The sequence below is a fragment of the Dendrobates tinctorius genome, unplaced genomic scaffold, assembly GCF_039654945.1.
Source record: "Dendrobates tinctorius isolate UK_male_01 unplaced genomic scaffold, ASM3965494v1 ptg000127l, whole genome shotgun sequence".
Lineage (NCBI taxonomy): Eukaryota > Metazoa > Chordata > Amphibia > Anura > Dendrobatidae > Dendrobates > Dendrobates tinctorius.
The window spans coordinates 19,922,897-19,945,089 of record NW_027361795.1 but is presented as its reverse complement, the minus strand read 5'-3'; the positions used below and the strand labels follow the sequence as shown (position 1 = coordinate 19,945,089).

Genomic DNA, 22,193 nt, shown 5'->3' with positions numbered 1-22,193 from the left:
TAACTTTGTAAATGTCTTTCATGCCAAGGACATAGACAGCACAATGACAACATGGATTTTAGTATTATCAGAATTACAGGTATCCAGACAGATATATACATGTGAGGATATATGAATTAGGTGTGATACACAGCCTTGCTGGTAAGTACAGGTCAGATGCGGAACATTAGCTTAGCGCCAGGCATTGAGGAGCGGTAGCTGCAGCCAGTGTTACTCCACCTGCATATGAAGTCATGCTACCACTGACTTGTAATAATTAGTGGATACACATTTCCATTACTCATCACAGCATGGACACAGCGGGCAATTTCTCTCTCATATCTCCATCGCAAATTGGGGTTAATCTGCAGTGTCCTATCATAGTTACTTTCCTAATGTATAATTAGGGCTCACCAGTGCAGTAGTGATGCTGTGTCGGCCTCACAATCTAGATCTCGCCTTTTTAGGAACAATTAGAGTACATAGGAGGACATCATCTGTGTCCTAATGAAATGACATTTTGACTCCATATGACAGATTACAGACTGTAACGAAATCAGGACTTTGGCTTAGTAAATTCCTCAGCAATTTCGTTACCACAAGGGTATAAAATACAACTGGGTATCACCATTTGCAGGTGCTCCGAGGTTTATTCCACCATGTTTGGGCAAGCTCCTGGCTAGTTTTATCATTGTCAGAGGCAGACGACACCTGCAATAACTGTACAATTAGATAAGGCTCATGTCCAATGTAAACACGCTAAGATGACATTCTAGAAATTGCTCCTTTGTTGGTTGCATCTTTTACACTGGACATAAAGTCACCACTTGTCGGAAGCACATCTGTCAGTAGGATCACCCTTATATGCCCTCTATATAGGCATGTAGGTCATAGGAAGCGGAAGAAAATTATACTTTGATGCCTGCGATCCGCTGTCTTATTCCAGAGAGATCCATATTTTTCCTATATGTAAATGAGCTGTTCAGGGCTATGGGCCGGACCACAGCCTGCATAAGACTCCGCCTCCAAAGGTACCGCAGTGTCAGAGCACACACAATGTCAGAGTGTGTACAGGTGCAATCACATCCCTCTGGCACACAGGATCACAAAGCAGCGGGCGGCCGATTCTGACAGACAGAAGCGAGAATGCACACACACTGTCACTGCATGTGCACACGCTCGGCGCGCTCTCTCATCTCCTTCTCCATTGTGCAGCAGCTACTCAATGCAAACAGGATCATAGAGCAGTGAGTGACCAATGCAGACAGATGTGAGTGCGCACACACTGACCTTGTGTGCAATCTCATCTTCCTCTCCTGCCAGCATTGGCCTTGCACTGCTTTATGATCTGGTGTGTAGCGAGTAGCCGCTACACATAGCACGGCGAGAGAACGCACTGACAATGTGTGCGCACTCAGACCTGCAGTGTCAGTGCGTGCAGGTCTGGGAACTTAGATCAGACAGCACTGCAAGCGGAGAGTTGTCAATCACCATAAGAGGTGGTGTGCAAGATGGTAATTAAGGGGGCGGAATGGTGACAAGGGTGCACTGAAGCTCCCCATTTACACTAATTACGTAAAGTTCACTGAAATGACAACGCTTATTCAATTTGGATGTGATATGATGGTAGAATAGCCATTTTTAGCTCTATTGTCACAACAATCATAGCCACAGACAAAACTATCCCCATTGACAATTTCTAGAATTTGACTAGACGTCAGAGAAAACATGCACTTACTATTGGTTAGGGGGGCTGAAAACTCGCCTCCTCCTTCCTTCTTGAACAACGCAAACGTGTCTTGTTGAGGAAGCTGATTTGCGGAAACCAGAACTTTCTGCAATTTTATTCGTCCTTCGAGAAGCTGATCCCAAATGGCTGATAAAAAAACAAATGGAATTATTAAACTTTTAATTATATAATGCCAAACACTAACAAAATCCAGTTTGTGACTCAAAAGTATCATATTATCAAAAAACTAACTTTTGTGCTAGAAAGAATAGTCTGTTCTCCTGAAAGATGCATCTAGGCAGACATTCTAACTCTGAAGATGCAATTCAGATGCTCAGGAAACGCTGAGAACATTCTCTGCTCTTTGATCGTAATACACTTTAATATACTGTTTCCATGACATCTATAACTGCACCGTCCATTTTATTTATCCAGTTACAAAAGTACATAAAGATCAACCAGGATAAGGTTACGTGAAGCTAGAGCAAAAGAAAATTCTCACTTGTTTTACCATTTTGCTTCTCCTTACCCAGAAAGTCAGGTACTAGGCTTTTTTTTTTTACATTGAGGTCTCGTTCACACGCAATGTTTTTGATGCGTTTGAGTACAGATTACATGTGCTTTGTCCACAGTACATGTTTAATAAAGTTAGTTTCATTCAACAAAACCCCTGCAAAAAATTTCGCCAAAAATGTTTATGTTTTCTGCATCACTTTTTCATTCTCTCATTGCCTCTATGGGGAAAAAAAAAATCACTGCAAAAACGCTCAAAGAATAGACAGGTTGCAGATTTAAAAAAAAAAACAAAAAAACAAAACACTGCAGTTTTCAGTGTGTGCATGAGATTCGAGAAATCTCATTGATTAGGCTGTGTATTTTATGCACCAAATCCGCAGTGTAAAAAATCCTGTGTGCACATACACGGAAAGATCAGTGAAAAAACTGATTTACATTGGTGCCTAATGGAAGGGAAAAAGTTGGCCTGCTAAAGGTATTAAAAAGATTCGTTGGTGCGATTTAAGATAGGATTCTGTGTTTCGGGGAGTATGGCCGTTTTCATCAGTTCATATTACAGCCAAATATGGATTTTCTGCGATTTGACGGAGAGCTGTATCCTCTCACAATGCGTAATCTTATCTTAAAGGGAATAGGTCAGCACCATTTTACATATGGAAGCAGTGATAAGGCGGTGTAGGTGCTCATCATCAATACAATTTAGACTTATATTGTAGAGATCTCATGTGCCAGGTATTAGAAATCTAGCACAGACGACATGAAAATCAGGATGGAAGTGCAATGGCGGTGCGTGAATGTTCTTGTACTGAGACGGCCCACCGTGGACTTCCAATCCACACTTTCTCATGACAGGCATATTGGATCTCTACAATAAAGACCATTTTTATTGAAGAACAAGAGCCAATATATTCGTCCAATGGCTTTCATATGTAAAAAAAAATATGCCAACAGGATCACTTTAGCCCCATAACACCATATATGACAGATATATTGGTTTGTGTGTGTGGAGCTGGCTCAGGAGCTGAGCCTGCTCCACACATGGCAGATGCTGGCTAAACTAAAATAGCCAGCATCTGTCTTTAACAGATGTTGCCAAAGCAGAGATCTACCTGTTGCTGACATTTAAATGGAACACGTGCTGGCATTCGCATGCACCAGCTCCCCAGGAAGTGGCCGCAAGGAGCCATGGTTCTATTTTGATAAGTCTATGAAACTCCGCCACACATTAAGCTTGGAAGGAGCTCAATATTGTCACCGTATAAGTGATACACATACACATATATAAATACTCCTCCTTCACACCCGCCCTTTCCTTCCTTCTCTGTGTGTATATATGCCTGGCAGTCTTTGCTAAAGAAGGCTGTGATTGTTAGTTTGAAACAAGTCATCCATTTTTCCTAAAAAAAATCCACCGAAGAATCTTTCCAAAGAGATTGCATGAAAATAAAAGGGGTATTACTCCCGATGCTCTTGGCTTGGCCTGTACGCCTTACAGTACAGGGTAGATACAGGCCGGAGCAGACCATATTCCTTAGATACATTGCTAACAGAGGCCATATCATCCATATAGATGGCACCACTACAGCTCGTCTGAGCGGCTCATTGGCGCTTTTAGGATAGGACATAAAGGCCTGCAGACTAGGAAAATTCCAGTAATACTGACATTAGGATCAAAACTGGACATGTTGGAAGGGAGGGGACATGTGCACAGCCCATAGCATAACATTGGTAACGAGTGCCGTCTGTGATCACCACATAACACTCGTGCAATATAATCATTGGTGTTCACGAACCCTTGGAAAGGGACACCTGAAATCGACTCACACCAATTCCATCGGTCACAATGGTGGTCTGTGGCTGCTGGAATGACATGTGACGTGCCAAAACAAAGACCTCACAACAATATGCTGTTTATTCAAAAGAAGAGTGGCGGATGCCATCAGGTAAAAGGAGATGTTCTCTCTCCCATTTCAGCGTTTGCACGAAATATTGATTATGCATATGGCACGTTATTTACCTTTAATCTGTTTATTTGCCCTGCATGTACAGTATATGCCTCGGCTGCATTTCCAACATTTTTTGTGTGTCACATGTTAATAGACGTTTCATTTTATATAGTTAATAAAAGATTATATATATTTTGGCTTTATTATTTATAAGCCATCAATACTATATTCCATGTGTTAGTTTGATAACTTATATTTATGCACAGTTCAACTATTTGTAGTTATCATAGCTTATTATTTTGTACTCTGCTGACTAAAGAATTACTAAAAAAGTATTGGCATCTATGGGCATGATATGATAGTGGTTAAAGGGGTTATTCAGGACTGTGAATTTTGCTGACGTTGGGGATAAGAACTTTCCTGCACGTAGTTGCTAACTACTTGCCTGTTCTGCCTTGAGACAATCTGTTCCGGCTCAGAGAAATCACGGTCCGTTCCGGGCAGCATTACGTAGATAGAACAGCTCCTTCTCCCGATCTGCTGTGTAGGTGGCATCACTGCTGAAGTCATGCTGATTGTCGGCTAGCTCCCCACTCTCTAAAGGAAAGGAACCAGCTGTCCATCAGCATGACATCGGTAGGGCCGCCTTGTTGACAGAGCAGACCGGAAGAACAAGAGCTGCTCTGTTGATATGAGGGCAAAGTTTAGGATAATCCTTTTATCTTGTAGTCTGGTATATGCATATTTTGTCAGTGCAAGAACAAAGTTTACTCTTTGCCCACTGAAGGCAAAGTGTCTTCAGCAGTGTATAAAACAAGGGGCAGACACGTCATTTTTTGAAACCTGTGCAGCTATGAAGGGACATAAGCGGTAACAGGGTCCACTAATACCTTTAGAACAGGTGGAATTGTGCATTCTGATGAGATATTGGATGTTAAAGAGCCCATATACTGTTCTTGCACAAGGACCCTGTTCTGTCTATGTCTGCTCCTGATAAAATTCTACGTTTTAATTACTTCGGGACTTATGATGATATTCATCCTCAAAAGGGGAAAGGAATTGGTGGTGGTGGGTTCATGTGATCTCCTACAGCTTCAAAAGACAGTCACATCTGGGCACTAGCCAAAATTAGAATTCACATAATTAAAGAGAGTGCGTCTGAGCCATGGGGCGGTGCATTATGTATAGTGAGCCAGCAGGATTACTTGTCAAACCTGCCGGGATGTGTTGGCTGCAGAAAATTAATGATTTAATTCTTTAAAACAATTACCTCCCAAAGACACCTTCAAACGAACTAATAAAAAGGATTACCTTTTGAGTAACTCACATTTTCATCCATTATCTTGATCCTTACCAAAACCTTTAACTTACACAATATTATGTAGTAGAATTTCAGACAGCTTAGCCCAAGCAATGTTCATCACGTACAGCAGATACTTTAGAAGGAAAGTAAATCAGCTACATTTCAACAATACAAATTAAGGAGACACTTCATTGTACTTGAAGGAAAAGGCAACACAAACTTGTGGAGACAGATGGCAAAAAGCCCAGTTTCTGGACATCAGCCATTTTATACAAGGTCGGGGAGACTTGAGGCTGTAACAACCTAAAAAACTGCAAATCTTAATAACCTTCAATACTTACATGTTCATTCTAAAGCAGAAAAAGCTGTTCACGATGGATTTTTATCTTTCGCAAAGTAACCCATGCACTTTACCAAAGATTAAGGATATGCTCCCACAACATCTTTGTTATGTTAGGGAAGCCACCAAATTTTTTTTTAAGTAAAGCCACTTAAAGAAAAATCCACATCACGGGTTTCCGAACCCTGAAGCTGTTAAAAACAGTAAAAAAAAAAAAAAAGACTGAACATGCGCCAAGCAATATTGTTTTTACATTGCTGTGCAGTATGATCATTTTTAGATTTAGATTTTAGATATTTAGATTCCACCTGAAATAGCAGTTGTGTGCACATACCCTTATTGTGGATTTGCCTTTGTTTGAAATTATCTGTCACCTCTTTACATTTATTTATACTTGTCAATCAATAACAAGTGTTCCTGTGAACACTTTTCCATATTACTGGCCAGTCAAAACACTTGTTCATCAGGTGAGATTACTTTACCGCAGCCAAAAAAACAAAATCACTCTCACCAGTATAAATCCTGTGCCTCTGCACAAAACGATCATGCGAAAAACTGTTCTGTGAGCTTGGAAGCATGGCCTGTCTTTCAAAAGGGGCCATTCAAAGTTCGCTTATTGGCTTGTATGTAGCCAACTAGCAGTCGCTTAAGGGCACCGGTCTAAGTGCAGCCCCCATTTCATTCACTTAGGTATACACTATATTCATAAGTGCTCAGCACATCACAACCCCATGGCTGAAGGTCACGGTCTTTATGAAAGGTGGAGAGCAGTTATCTATTGGCTCTAGTGAAATCAGTCACGTGGCTAAACGGAGTTCTCCTAAAGCACCAACTGTGCCACCTTTTCAGAAGAACTGTTGTACCGGCATTCTGCTTTCAGATCCAGAAGCTGAAATGCGCCCACAGTGGGAACCGGTAACGGAGACACATTCTGATAACTAACACCAAAGTAATTTAAAAAAAAAAAAAATTATGTCATCTCTAACTGGTTTAGACTTGTTTCAAAGAACTTCTTTTCAAATAATGTGTTCATTTCCGAAATAATATTCATTTCAACATCACAGATTACAGCAAATAGGAAATTCACCTAAATAAGGCACAAAACGGATTCAAACAAATCGAAAAAATAAATTATGGAAATGTAAGGGTACGAGCACACGCTGCGGAATGCTCTGCGGATTTGGCAGCGCGGATTTTGTAAAATCCGCAGGTTAAAAGACCTGCAGTTTTACCTGCGGATTGGCCTGCGGTTTTTCATCTCCACAATGGAGCAGATGGCAAACTGCAGCGAAATCCACAGAAAGAATTGACATGTCAATTCTTTCTGCGGTTTTGAAACCGCAGCAAATCTGCGCGGAAAATTCCACAGCATCTGCACTGCGTTTTTTTTCCATAGGTTAGAATGCTACTGTACACCAAATCCGCAGCAGAATCCGCAGCGTGTGCACACACCCTAAAGCCTGCCCTACTACTGAAAATGTTGTTAATTTATCTTCAACTTAATGTTGTCAAATATCACGGGTATTCGACTGACATGTTCCACTCTTAGCCCCCCCACGTTTCATGGCTGTTAGACAGCCCCAAAAAAACATGCAGGGATTACCTGATCTACACGGGCAATTACCACGTTTTCTGTCTAACAGCTGAGAAACATGCGGGGCAGGGCATGGAACATGTCAGTCAATCACCCGCAATACTTGGTGCACACCCGAGTACCCGATGCCAACTCGAGTAATGAGCACTCGCGCTCAACACTAGCACAGAACCTTTAGCAGTAAAGACACATATTGCACAATTGCTAATATTGTGTCACAGTAAACAATTCATGACACAAACAATTTGGCACTTAGAGGTATAAATAATCCTTTTCTGATATCACATGTCTAGGGCCTGCTTAGGGACAGTCTTCATTTAGCCGGAGGCGCCATTGTTGTATCTTTTAGAATGACAGCATCTGCAGTCAGGGGTACGGATAAATATTAGGGTGACTGTAGTACCCATCTATATTTTGGTACCCTACGACTACAAGATAACTATTATTGAGCTTTGAGCAAAAAATTCTTGTTATAATAAGGCATTCTGAAGTTAATAATGTTGCAATTAATCACGATTAACCCTTTCACACAGTGGCCAATCTCCACATTTTCATTTGTTTTTTCCTCCCATTCTTACAAGAGCCATAACTTTTTTATTTTTTCATCAACATCGCCATATGAGGGCTTGTTGTTTTGCGGGACAAATGATACTTTTGAATGACACCATTCATTTTATCATGAGATACAATGGAAAGCAGGAAAAAAAATTCCAAGTGCCGTGAAATTGCAAAAAAAGTTGCAGTTCCACATTTGTTCTTTGGGGTAATTTATCATGTTCACTTTATGTTAAAACTGACCTGGAAATATGATTCTCCAGGCAAGTACAACTACACAAATACCAAACATGTATAGTTTGTTTTTTATTTCAGTGGTAAAAAAAAAAAAAAAAAAAAAGAGTAGCTTATCTTCAGATTTCTCCATCTGCGCATTAGCCGCCTCCGGTGGCCATTTTCCCAAAGCTTACAGCAGAGATATCATTGGATCCACCCCATTCTTAATTGTTGGGGAGATTTTTAGATATTCTTTTGCATACTTCTGATGCTGAATTTTATGGTGAGGATGCAGAAGAAGTTTTCTTCTGATGACTCTTCCATGAAGACAAATATTTGTGCAGGTGTCTCTGAACAGTAGAACAATGTACCACAACTCCAGATTCTGCGAAATCTCTCTGAAGGTCTTTTGCAGTAAAGCAGGGGTTCTGATTTGCCTCTGTCTCGTTTCAAACTGTGGAAAAGGTAACTTGAAAACACTTTGCTATCTTCTTATAGCCTTCTCCTGCTTTGTGGGCCTCCACCATATTCATTTTCAGAGTGCTAGGCAGCTGCTTAGAAGAACCCATGGCTGCTGTTATTGGCACAAGGTTAGAGGAGGCTGGGTTTTATAAAGCTGGGAAATGTGCATCACTTGGCCTTCCCTAACTATCATGGTGAACAAGCCATAACCCTAACAGGCTGATTAAGGTTACACATAATATATGTAATCCTATATATATTTTTTGACTCAAATACAAAGGAAAATGTGTAATCTTTAACTTTAGGCCTTTTACAGATCGTTTCATCTTCAACTTGTTTAACCGTTCACAAGAACAGTCATTTTAACTAGGGGTGCCAGAACTTTTATATGCCACTGTACCTGCAATCATCCGATCATTTGTACTATATACACAGCAGTGCTACAGCACTACGTATAGCAAAAAAATTACTGTCTACTATGAATAACAGCTACAGGCTGGACTTCACAAGAGTGCCATACTGACAGTTTTCAAGTTGTCATGGCAGAGAGGAAAAAGAAAGAGGAGGAGAGGGATGGGGGAAGACGCAGCTAGAGTTGTCACAGCACCGGCATACTACACAGGAGGAGGCGCCGCCCAGACACAGGACAGAGGCATGATGGACGGCTGGCAGACGGCTGATACAGGGGACACACCATACCTATGGGACGCATTACAGGTATGAGGACCTATTTATAAAAGTCAATATTTCTGCGTTACTAGGGGTCAGAAACAGAAGAGCTACCTTCACAGAATGCAGCCTTAGTGCTGCTGAAGGTGGCTCTTTTACTTAAAAACGCCCTGGGGGGTGACAGGTTCCCTTTAACCCCGCCTATTTGTTACAGGTACTAATAAAGATATGAGGCGCTGTTCAGACTACGCATTAACTATCTACTGGTCAGCTAAGGCAACACCCAGGAAACTACTAAGGTTTCAAGGGTTAATACACACTATGGATCTGTCATAATAATGTACACATTTTTTTATTCATTTGTGCCAATGTAACGCATTTTTAAGTTTGCCCTGCTTGGCACATATTACCCCCCCCCCCCCAAAGGTTGCCCCTTCCAGACTGTTTAAAACTTCCAACTGACCTTGGAATCGGTAGGCCATCGTTCCACTGCTCTTGCGATCATGTGCAGTGCAATCTCTCAGCTGGCTTCCTGACAGCACAGCCCGACTCTGCCTCCACCCCTGACACAGAACGTATTCTACCATTATATTACACTTTGCTCCTATACAGTACTATACCTGGCAGATTTTATCTTCTGCCATCCTCATTAGCATAACTGGCAGTCTTTATATCACTGTTCTGCTGGTTTCTATCAGAGCACAATTCACCTGTACGTCTCCACAATGGAGTTTGAAAATACAGTGTTGAGCTGTTTTAGTTGCTTGCAGCAGGCAAGCTCAGTGACGTGAAATTGCAAATGCTGCTCTGTTGATGCAAGTGGCAGAAGATAATTATCTTCCATTTGCATCAATAGAGCTGCATTTGCATTGTAACATTACTGAGCTATCAAGAGCAGGCAAGAAACACAGCTCAGTTTGTGTATTAACTCTGCACTGCACGGCTTTACACATGTTTTATAGAGATGTGCAGTTGACTTCAGCTATAAATCAGCTAACAATGATTTAAACCACAAAAGCCTCTATACTGATGTAGAGGTGGAGAAAACAACTGGCCTGACAGCGTTCTGTACAGGAGCAGAGAAAGTACAGAAGCATGAAATTTAAATTAAGATTATCCAGACTCTACAAGGGCCAATTGGGATCACACAGGAAAGGTGAGTGTGTGGGGGGTGCTTTTGGACATCTGAAGCACTGTGTACAAGCAAGTACTGCTGGGAAATGTAGTTTTAGCAGATAAGATTATGATTACCAATTGGAATAACCCTTTAAATAAGGTTCATACTGACCTACACCAACATCTTTAATAACCCAGATGGGAATAGCCCTTTTAATGATCAAGCCAATTTGCTGTATAAATACATAACTTTTTCTTCCAATAAAAAGGATGCTTCTAAACCTGGCACTTACAGAAATCAGAGCCTGCCCCTGTGCACACTGCAGTGGCTTTCAGGTCCATCCATACATGAGCACCGCCAGATACTACCACACGCACATACTACAGTACCTGCTTGAATCAGTGTTGATAGGACAGTAATAAGGCTGCCAGTTAGCAAATGATCTGTACAGATACATAGGCAATTAGTGTCAGCAGTCCGACTGTCAAAGAAGTGAACAAACGGTATTGATCACTTATTTCATTCAAGATTAAAAACTGAAGGTTTTAGGAGAGCAACACTGAAGGCTTTTCCTCTGCCCTAAAGTGAATGCTCTAGAGTGGATTTGAGCGACTTTGGTCGGATCGGGTTTCGTGAAACCCGACAAACAAAATTTGAGTCGGATGAAACTGGTCTGACTAGGGCAGAAAAAAAAGTCGCCGTCCGAAACCCGACCCCAAAGCAAGTCAATGGGGAATAAAAGTCGGCATTGAGCGGATGACATTCATCCACTCAATGCCGACTTTTATTCCCCATTGCCTTGCTTTGGTCGGGTTTCGGACGAAACGCCGACTTTTTTTGCCCTAGTCGGACCAGTTTCATCCGACTCAAATTTTGTTTCAGTCGGGTTTCACGAAACCCGATCCGACCAAAGTCGCTCAACTCTACTCTAGAGCAGTGGTTCCCAAACTCCAGTCCTCACGGACCCCAACAGGACATGTTTTCAGGATTTCCATAGTGTTACACATGTGAGAGAATTCTTGATGCCTTGATGATACTTCCATCACCTATGAAATACTAAGGAAATCCTGAAAACATGACATGTTGGGGGCCGTGAGGACTGGAGTTTGGGAAACGCTGCTCTAGATTCTGTCTAGATGGATTAAAACTATAAATCACTCCCTCAAAAATGTACAACATAAATGAATTGAAGAAATATTATAAAATAATGGCTCACCTAATTGGTTCTTAATTCCTTGTCCTTTAGCAACATCTGCTGACACCTTCTCTTTAGAGAATGTCTGTACGGCATCATCTGGAAAATCTGACCCGTCCATGTCATTCTGGCCTTCATCAGAATCCTGCCTTGTGCTGTAAATACCGCCATCATCATCATCCTCCACGTCATCATCATCATCCTCCTCTTCATCTGTGACGTCACCTTTATCACTTCGTAATATGTTTTCAGTAAGATCATCATACTCCACCTCATGTGATAAATCTTCATCTAAATCAATATAAAAACATTTGATATTTAATTTTTGTCTTATTAATAGAAATCCACAATTTAAATGGGACACAAAAGAAAGACACAAGGAATAGAAACACACTTAAGGCTGTCGTGGCTTCTGTGAGCTACTGTATAGCTTTAATGTTGCTGGGTGTGCTGCAGTAATCGCTCATAGTATTGCCACTCATTACTGAGGGGGTAAACTGTACGGGGTTACTTTAGCCAAGCAGCAACTTGTTCCAGCACCACAATACCCAGTTTACAGATTCCCAGCGAGTGTGGGCCACATGTCTGTGGCTCCATCAGGGCTTCAATTTAATGCCCTGAAAAAGATCGTTTGGGCGGAATCCTCAATGGTACCATTCACTTTAATGAGGCAGACCAAGCCACATTGTGCACACTCTGACTCCATTTTGTCAGTGACCATCTTTTTAAAGCAGGCACAAGAGTGACTGACCATCGTGCCCCACACGCAATGTGAACCTGGACTTACCTGAATGAGCGTCAGGTCTGAATGACCTTGTGATATAGCAATCATTTTCATTGTTGTCCAAGCTCAGGAGGAGAAGGAATACCTCCAAATGAATAAAGATATTGCGTTTTTGTCAAGGTAATTTTGACTAGAAAAGCATGGTGGAGAATGTATTGCCAGGATTTCTGGGGTAGGAATGATAGGTAATCCCTACTTTTAGGAGGCTCACAATCCAGTTATTTTACTGTATGCACATCAAAAAGATGGAGGAACTTTCAGAAACTTTAATCTAACTGCTGATACCTATAAAAACTCCATGCAGATGTTTCCCTGATAGGATAAGGACCCAGATGAGCACATGAAATATGAAGAGCAGAAAGAGAAATTGTACATGGCTGGTTATACTACTGCTGCAAGCCACACATATGAAGAGTGTATATTACCCCTTCTGCTACACTGAATCTGTATTCTGCTGGGAACTTTATCAAAGGGTTTATAACAAAGCAAGGATCAACATTACAGTGGATATATACACTGAATAGATATTGGAAGTCATTGATGGAAGCAGGTTTACTGCAAACAACACATTCTGTATAAGAAATTCAATGTACACAATAACAGGGTGTATTACTTCAGATTAGCCCATTATCAAAATTGTAGTGATGTAGACGGTTTACGATGGACATGCTAAGGATGATATAACACCTCTATATACATCACATAACACAGGGTCCACCACTGGTGCTCATCACAGCTCATCTCCTCCTGTCACTCCCTTGGCACAGATCAGAGCATGCCGAGAAACCTCTCCTAGAGAAAAGTCAGTCAGATCATGCTTAGTCAGGGCTTGTTTTTTGTGGGACGAATTGTAGTTTTTGTATGACAACGTTCATTGTGACATATATAGTACTGAAAAATGGCAACAAAATTCCAAGTGGAGTGAAATCATGAAAACAAATACCACAAATTTTTGTTGTTTTTTCATTTATTTATTTATTTTTTTTGGGGGGGTAAGCATTAATTATGCTATAAAAAAAGACTTGGCAACATGATTCTAAGGGGCAGTAAAATTATGGAAATACCAAAATTAAGGTTTTTCTTTTTTTAATGATTAAAGGGAACTTGTCATCTCAGAGCATACCATTTACCTGCAGATAAAACCCAAGATAGAGAAAAAATAAACCCTGCTGCAAGTAAAGGGCCTTTTACACATAGCGATATCGCTAAAGCATCACCGATTTTGTGACGCAGCAGTGATATCACTAGCGATATCTCTACATGTGACACTGACCTCCGACCGGCCCCCCCCTGCTGGATACCGGTGATCGCGCGAGAACGTCCTGGGCCGTTTTCTCGTTGTCGGCTTCCTGCTGGCGCCGACAAGCGAGCCATGGACGCGGGCGGAAGTAGTCATCATCGCCGCGTCTGACAGGTGAGTATCGACCGCCGCTGCATCGCTGGTGAGATCTGCCTGTTTGGCAGCTCACTAGCGACCATTTAGAAATGCACCAACGATCCTGACCGGGTCGTATTGTTTTCGGGATCGCTGGTGCATCGCTAAATGTAACAGGACCTTAAAAGCAATAGTGCATATAAACAACTTTGGGTCCTTAGTAAACACTGTTTTTGATTCAAAAAGAAAAAAAAGCATAAAAGCCATCCAACCAACATCAAGGTGTACCAAATTCAGGATGGTCCTAACTTCTAGTATTAAAATCTTACCATGTGTCAGTGACATCCTGTGTGTATAAAGACAGTACAAGGAACAGATCCTGAACTGGACACACAGCAAATAGGAAGCTATGTAAATGTAATGTTACCTGCAGATATAGGGTTAATCTCTAAGTAAATAGCGTAAACAATGCTGCCAAGCCCACTTACCGTGCTATTGGAAGAAAATAAACTTATTTCCTCCTGTAAGCCGCCAGCTTTTAGTCAGGGGGTAAGCAGGCCACAAGTTCATTGCTCACACCTAGTGCTCACAGTGTAGTGAGTGGAGCTGTAAGCATATCCTGACTGACTGACAGCACGCTCTGCAGAGATGCACCTCCCAGGAACAAGTACGGTAAGTTCATTTTCTTTAAGTAGAAGCTTTCAGTAAAGGGAGTGTGGGTGTGTGTATTATACAAGTATATAAACTGTGTAAAACGGTGTTGTAATTTTTTTAGGACTTCCAAAACCTTTTTTTTTGTCCAGCAGTGCCATCAGCACAGAGCTGGCAGCAACCAGCAAGCCCCGCTACAACCATCAGCTGTTTGTAGAAGTCTGGCCAGAAGTGGACATCATGGAAAAAACAACAACATACCTTGACCTGGAAACAAAGCCAAGAGACTCAACTACGCACAACACAGGAATTGGGGAGCAGAAAATTGGCAGCCGTTGTTCAGGATTGAGGAGTCAAAATGTGAAATATTTGGCTGTAGCAGAAGGCCATTTATTTGCCAAAGGGCTGAAGAATGATACAATAATGAGGGTCAACAGACAACAGTGAAGCATGGTGGGAGTCCTTTGGAAATTTGGGGCTGCATTTCAGCAAATAGAGTTGGGGATTTGCACAGGCTTCTGGGTTCGGTGTCCTGAATGCGGAGATTTACCGACAGATATTTATCCATCATGGTACACCATTAGACAGGTGTTGGATAGGCTCCAAATATATTTTGTAGCAGCAAAACAACAACAAACATACAGCCAAGGTCACTAAAGTACCACTCCAATATGTTTTTTTTTATTTTATTTCTGCACTGTCCAATAGCTCAAGTGTTTGCTGAACGGTCCGGAAGTCGCAACTCAATGTAAGTCTATGAGAGAGATAACAAGGCACTTATAGACAAAGATTGAGAGCTTGAAGTTGCAGTGGCAAGATGGTGGCGTGGGACCATAGCAGCATAGAATAGAGCTGAAGACGAACGCTGGTAAGTAACTTAGATTAGTATTATAATGACTCCAGCGCTGAAATTAAGAAAAAAAAAACCGCTGGAGTGCTGCTTCAAGAATTCTCTTCAGTGTAAGGCCTCTTTCACACTTCCGTTTTTGACCATCAGTCAAAATCCGCCAGGTTTTGAAAAAAAAGGATCTGCCATTTTTTTTGGCGGATCCGTTTTTTTCCCCATTGAGTTGCATTACTGGCGGATCTTGACGGATGGCCATCCGTTGGATCTGCCAAACTTTTTGCGTCCGCCGGCATGCCTGGACGGACCTTGCAACTTTTTTTTGTTGTTGGATCCGCATTTTCCAGTGCGCATGCCCGGAGAAAGGAAGTCAGGGAGAAAATTAACCCTGAAATCCTTTCTGGCGGACGATAAAAAATTCTCTCTCTCTCTCTCTCAGCCAGCGGTTCCTTTAAAATTCTTCATTCTGAGGATCCGTCAAAAAACGGATCCTGTGCCATCCGTTCACATCAGTTAGGAACGGATCCACTTTTCCGCCTTTTTGGCGGATTTTAACTGACACAAAAAAATGAAGTGTGAAAGAGGCCTAAGAGTTCATACAGGTCAATTTTTATGATGCAAGAGAAAAACTCACTGAGTTTCACCAATGATTTTTATCAGAGTGTCGTCATCAGATTTTCATCAGTTTTTTTCACTGATGAGAAAATAAAACTTTCTCTAGCAACCTTCCACGACAGCATAGGAGGTTGTCTCCACGCCCTAATGGGGGACAGGGAGTACGAGAGGTTAAAAGGTCCCACCCACCTCCCTCTCACCAGTGTCTTTCCTGTCCCCCATGGGGCATGGAGAGGTTCGGTATGCTGTGTGGCCGGCTGCTGCAGTGTACCTGGGATCCTAAGCCGGGCAGTGGTGGTCGGTGGCGCTGCCTCCCCTCCTCCAGACTGCTCCCGTCTTCTTAGAATTCGGGACCGTTCCTGGCCCACACGCGCTCTCCCAGGGGGAGTAAAGTGGGCCAGTGATCCCCGACCGGAGGCCTCCCGCAGCTCTCCGGTCTCTCCTCCTCCTGCGCGGTGACCCGGAAGTGACGTCACGCGCGGCCGCTGCCGGGGTATGTCTGACGACTTCCTATCATGGCGGCCCCCATTCAGCTGCCGGCGCGTGGAGCCCGCCAGCACCAGCTGTGCCTGCTCCAGGACCCAGGGAGGAGGAGGAGGAGGAGGAGGGGGGGAATGAGAAACTGCGCTGAGGGCGGGGTTAACCCCTTATTAACCCGCCGGAAGACGCCGACAGGTAAGACTAAATCCCCTGTCAGCATGGATGGTTCTTCCTGCCCTGCGTCTGCAGAGCCCAGCGCTGCCCCAGCCACAGTGAGTGTTACCTGGGGTGGGTCCTAGTGGTGCGGTCCTGGGATAGAGGTCCTCAAAATGCTTCTCCCCCTTTTTTTTAGGGAGAAAAGTCTGCCCACAAAAGCACCAATACCACCAGCAAGTCAGCCAAATGTGCCATATGCAGTTCAAAACTTCCCTCAAATTGGGTGAAAAAACTGTGTCAGGCTTGCACGGACAGGGTGGTCAGGGCTGAGCACCCGTCACTAATTGACGAAATCCGCAGCCTGGTTACTCATCAGGTCCAGACCTCTTTGGCTGCCCTGTCTCCCCCACCACCACCCCCTCCTCCTCCAATTGTAGGCTCCCCCATTCCCCAAAAAAACGGAATACACAAATAGAGGACTCGGAATCCGAATCAGAGAGGTCATATAATTCAAGCTCCGAGAGTTGGGAACAACCGGGAACTTCTAAATCAGCCGGAACTAGGAGATGCTACTAGATATTCTCCGTAGATATTCTATGGAATATGTGGAGGAGCTGGTCAGTGCTGTGCGGGCCACCATGGGCCTAGAGGACGAACCAGTTACTCAGTCAGCACAGGACCGCATGTTCGGAGGATTTGAGGGACCCAGACAAACAGGTTTCCCAGTTCATAAGAGCATAGTAGACATGATCTCTCAGGAATGGGAGTACCCAGGGAAGCGCTACTCAGCCCCGTCAGAGCTCAGGCATAGATTCCCCCTGGAATGAGAGGAGTTTAATTGGGACATCCCGAAGGTTGATGTCCAGGTGGCGAGAGTGGTGAAAAAAACGGTCCTTCCATTTGATGACGTGTCCCAGCTTAGAGACCCGATGGACTGTAAGGCAGAAAGCCTCCTAAGAAAAGCCTGGGAAACTTCTGCCTTCTCCCTAAAATCAGGAATAGCGTCCACATGTGTCTCTAGGTCTCTCTTCCAATGGATAGAGGAACTAGAGAGTCATATTTCCAGGGGAACCTCAAGAGGTGACCTCCTTAACTCCCTTCCCATACTACAGAGAGCTATAGGCTTCTTGGCCGATGCATCAATGAACCGGCCGCACCTCTGCCAGAGCCATGGTCCAGTCCAATTCTGCAAGACGGGCCCTTTGGCTTAAAACGTGGAGCGGCGATGTGACTTCTAAGGTTAAACTCTGCTCCTTACCCTTCAAGGGTGAACATGTCTTTGGCCTGGCCTTAGATGAAATTCTTGACAAGGCCACAGATAAGAAGAAGGTGCTTCCTGAGCAGAGGACCACAAAAAAGCGGCTTTTTCGAGCCCCCCAGAATCAGCCATCCCAGCCGAGAGGCAAGGGAAAGACGGGAAGATGGAGTTATGCTAAGGGGAGAGGCAGTAACATCCTGGTCCTCCAGCAGCAGCAACAGCCACAAGAAAAGCAATGACTCGACCCCGGTGGGGGGGGGAAGGCTTTCGAGGTTTATTCACTCTTGGCAGATGATTTCCAAGAGCCCCTGGGTCCTCAGCGTGATCAGGGAGGGCCTGCTGCTAGAAATCGAATCCTTCCCTCCCTGGGGGGGGAAGGCTTTCGAGGTTTATTCACTCTTGGCAGATGATTTCCAAGAGCCCCTGGGTCCTCAGCGTGATCAGGGAGGGCCTGCTGCTAGAAATCGAATCCTTCCCTCCACGGGGTATAAGAGTTACCTCCCTACCACCTCGGGAGTCCCCAGGACTAAAAACTGGCATCCAGCTCCTGCTCCAATCAATCGCCATCTCTCCGGTCCCTGTGGAGGAACGGGGAAGAGGGCATTATTCCAGACTGTTCCTAGTGAGAAAACCCACAGGAGAGGCAAGAATAATAATAAATCTGGAGGGCCTCAACCGACACATCGTATATCACAGATTCAAGATGGAGTCGGTGAAGACCGCCAATCCTCTGATAGGGCCGTCTCACTTCATGGCAACCATAGACTTAGAGGATGCCTATTTTCACATCCCCATACATCCTTCTCACAGGAAGTATCTGAGGTTTGCGATCCGCCAGGGTACAGAAGTCAGGCACTGCCCCTCGAATATTTTCCAAGGTTATGGCAGAAGCTGTGTCCCACATCAGAGGGCAGGGCATATGCATTGTGCCCTACCTGGACGACCTGCTGATAATAGGAGCCTCCTACCAGATCCTGGAAAGACAGGTGACTCAAACCCTGAGTATTCTTCAATCATTGGGGTGGATCCCAAATATAAAAAAAAGTCACAGATCCAGCCCTCCCAGGAGATAAGATTCTTAGGAGTCCTCCTAGATTCAAGACAACAAATGACCTTCCTCCCAGAGGAACATCAGAGGTCCATAATATCAAGGATCTCAGCTTTCAGGGAACAAAGGTCCCCAACCCTCAGGTCAGCCATGTCTATACTAGGGTCAATGACCTCCTGCATCCAGTCAGTGCCTTGGGCACAGGCCCACTCCAGAATACTCAAGTCCCACATCTTGGGGAGCTGGAACGGGGATCATACCTGACTGAACAAAAGACTCCAGACCCCAGGAAAGGTGAAAGCTTCACTAGCATGGTGGATGGACCGCAAGAATCTGTGCAAGGGAATCAACTGGTCCCAGATTCCCCTGGTCACGGTAACATCAGATGCCAGCAAAAAAGGCTGGGGAGCTGTGGTGTCCCGACATCCATTCCAGGGGTTGTGGAGCCAGAAAATGAGTGCAAAATCCTCAAACTTCAGGGAGCTGAAGGCCGTGGAGGAAGCTCTTCTGGCAGCAAGACACCTAGTCCAGGGCCATCATATCAGTCTATTCGGACAATGTAGCAACAGTGGCCCATCTCAGACACCAGGGCGGCACGAGATCCAGCAGCCTAGAGGGCCTTTCTGGTCGAATATTTTGCTGGGCCAAAAGACACCTCCATTCTCTAACGGCAGTCCACCTAAAGGGTACCTCCAATCTTCAAGCAGATTTCTTGAGCAGAAAATGCATCCAGCCTGGAGAGTGGAGCCTAAACCAAAGAGTCTTTCAGAGGCTGGTCAACAGGTGGGGTCTTCCAGAGGTGGATCTACTGGTCTCAAGAGAAAATGCCCGAGTGAGAAACTACTTCTCCCTGAACCCCAGAGACAGATCACTGGGGGTAGATGCCTTCGCCCACAGGTGGAGATTTCGTCTGGCGTATGCATTCCCGCCAGTTCCAATCCTTGCAGCAACCCTGAGGAAAATCCGGGAGGATCGGACCCAAACCATTCTAGTAGCCCCGCTATGGCCAAAGAGGAGATGGTACTCTCTAATTATGGAGCTACAGGTAGCGGGCCATTCCACCTACCCCTGGAAGACGACCTTCTCTTGCAGGGCCCTCTACATCACCCAAACCTCCGGGGAATGAAGTTAGCGGCCTGGTTACTGAGACCCAGATCCTGAGGGCCAGGGGGCTATCAGAAGCAGTAATAAAAACCCTCCAGAAATCTCGGAAACTGGTCACCATTGCTATTTATAACAAAATATGGAAAAAATTTTCCTCATGGTGTCTGCCAGATTTGCCTGACCCAGAAAACCCTAACATTTCCCGTATCCTGGATTTCCTACAGAGGGGGCTTGAGCTAGGTCTAAAACCCAGCACGCTTAAAGTTCAGATATCAGCATTAAGTTCCATGTTCGACTGTGACTTGGCCAACCACAGGTGGATAAAAAGATTCATCACATCAGCCACTAGACTACATCCAAAAAGGCTAGTCACCATTTCACCTTGGGACTTGAATGTGGTACTTACGGGACTCACTCAATCATCCTTTGAGCCCCTGACATCCTGTACTTCTCAGCTGCTCTCCTGTAAAGTGGCCTTCCTTATAGCGATAACCTCGGCAAGGAGAATAGGAGAGCTCCAAGCTCTCTCAATCAGGGATCCCTACCTAACCATTAGGGACGATTCCATAGTTCTTTACCTTGATCCATCGTTCCTACCAAAGGTTGTGTCTGATTTCCATAGATCGCAGAAAATCATTCTACCCTCGTTTTGTCAAAACCCAGCGAAACCTAAGGAAAAGGTGTTTCATACGCTGAACGTGAGGCGCATAATTCTCTACTACTTAGAGAGTGTACCAAACCCTATAGAATTGATCACAACCTATTTATCCATACTTCTGGTCCAAACAAGGGAAAGAAGGTAGCAAAAAACACCATTGCCAATTGGATTAAGAAAGCTATCTCCGAAGCATACCTGGTGCAGAACATCGCTCCCCCTACGGGGATCAAGGCGCATTCAACACGATCTACCTCTACGTCATGGGCTGAGAGGGCAGGCGCATCTTCTGAGCAGATTTGTAAGGCAGCAACCTGGTCCTCCTTACATACTTTCACTAAACACTACAGGTTGGACCTTGTGTCCAACAGGGATCTAGTCTTTGGCCGAAAAGTTCTTCAGGCCGTTGTCCCCCCCTAGTGCAGTATAGGTTGTTATGCCTCCTATGCTGTCGTGGAAGGTTGCTAGAGAAAATAGAATTAGACTTACCGGTAATTCGGTTTCTAGAAACCTTCCACGACACCACTATTTCCCTCCCTGCATTCTTGGACAAAATTCTGAGAATCTTAAGGTAACCGGTGCTATGGTAATCAGTTATAAGTCACTGGTGAGAGGGAGGTGGGTGGGACCTTTTAACCTCTCGTACTTCCTGTCCCCCATTAGGGCGTGGAGACAACCTCCTATGCTGTCGTGGAAGGTTTCTAGAAACCGAATTACCGGTAAGTCTAATTCTATTTTCTTTACAGTCTCCTACCTATCAGTCAGAGAAACACAACACATGGATGGTATCTGAACACTCTCAGATTCTTTCACTGACCCACAGACTTTCATTGTCGATTTTAAACCGACACTTTGATCAATATCAAACGTGTCTCTGTGATTCTGCACAGAACACTGAGGAAAAAAATCTGACATGTCACCAGCACCATAGGGTATCACAAATACGAATTCTATCCGTGCCAAAAAAGGATAGCACTCGTAGATGAAGAGTTAACGAGTAGATGAGCCTTGAAGAAGAACAAGGAGTCCTGGGGATATGACCACCACAGAGTCCTGGATACATCATCATGTGTGGGTGTATTCTCAGACAGACATCTGTGGTTAGTTCTCCAATATGTTTGGAACAACCTGCCAGCCAAGATCCTTCATAAATGTGTACAAGCCTACACAGAAGAATTCAAGCTTACATGCAGTTTGGAAGGCATAGGTTGGTCACACCGAATATTGATTGCCTGTACATTTCTATTTTTTTTCATTCACTTTGCATTCGGTTAATTGATAAAAAAACTATTGACACGTCAATTTTTGAAAGCATTCTTTTTTTTTTTTTTAAACCAAATAAAGTTTAAAGGGAACCTGTCACCTTGTTTTAGCTATTAGGCTATGTGCACACGTACCGGAACTCTCGCGGAAATTACCGCGAGAATTCCGGAATTCCATTCCGCGGGAAAATCGCATTTTAAATTCCCTCGATTTTCCCGCGGAAAAACTAGCGTTTTGCAAGCGTAATTAGCTTGCAGAATGCTAGCGTTTTCCAAGCAATCTGTAGCATCGCTTGGAGAACTGATTGACAGGTTGTCACACTCATCAAACATAGTGTTT

General features: G+C 43.9%; 1 protein-coding gene across 1 annotated transcript in view; it reads right to left on the bottom strand.

Moving 5' to 3' along the window:
* AATF (apoptosis antagonizing transcription factor) overlaps positions 1 to 22,193 on the bottom strand; it is a 151,070-nt gene that overhangs the window by 104,707 nt on the left and 24,170 nt on the right. Inside the window, exons 3-4 of the mRNA XM_073542562.1 lie at positions 11,643 to 11,912; positions 1,718 to 1,855 (exon numbers count right to left, since the gene is read on the bottom strand). Coding sequence (XP_073398663.1) covers positions 1,718 to 1,855; positions 11,643 to 11,912 — 408 coding nt within the window. The remainder of the gene's footprint in view (positions 1 to 1,717; positions 1,856 to 11,642; positions 11,913 to 22,193) is intronic.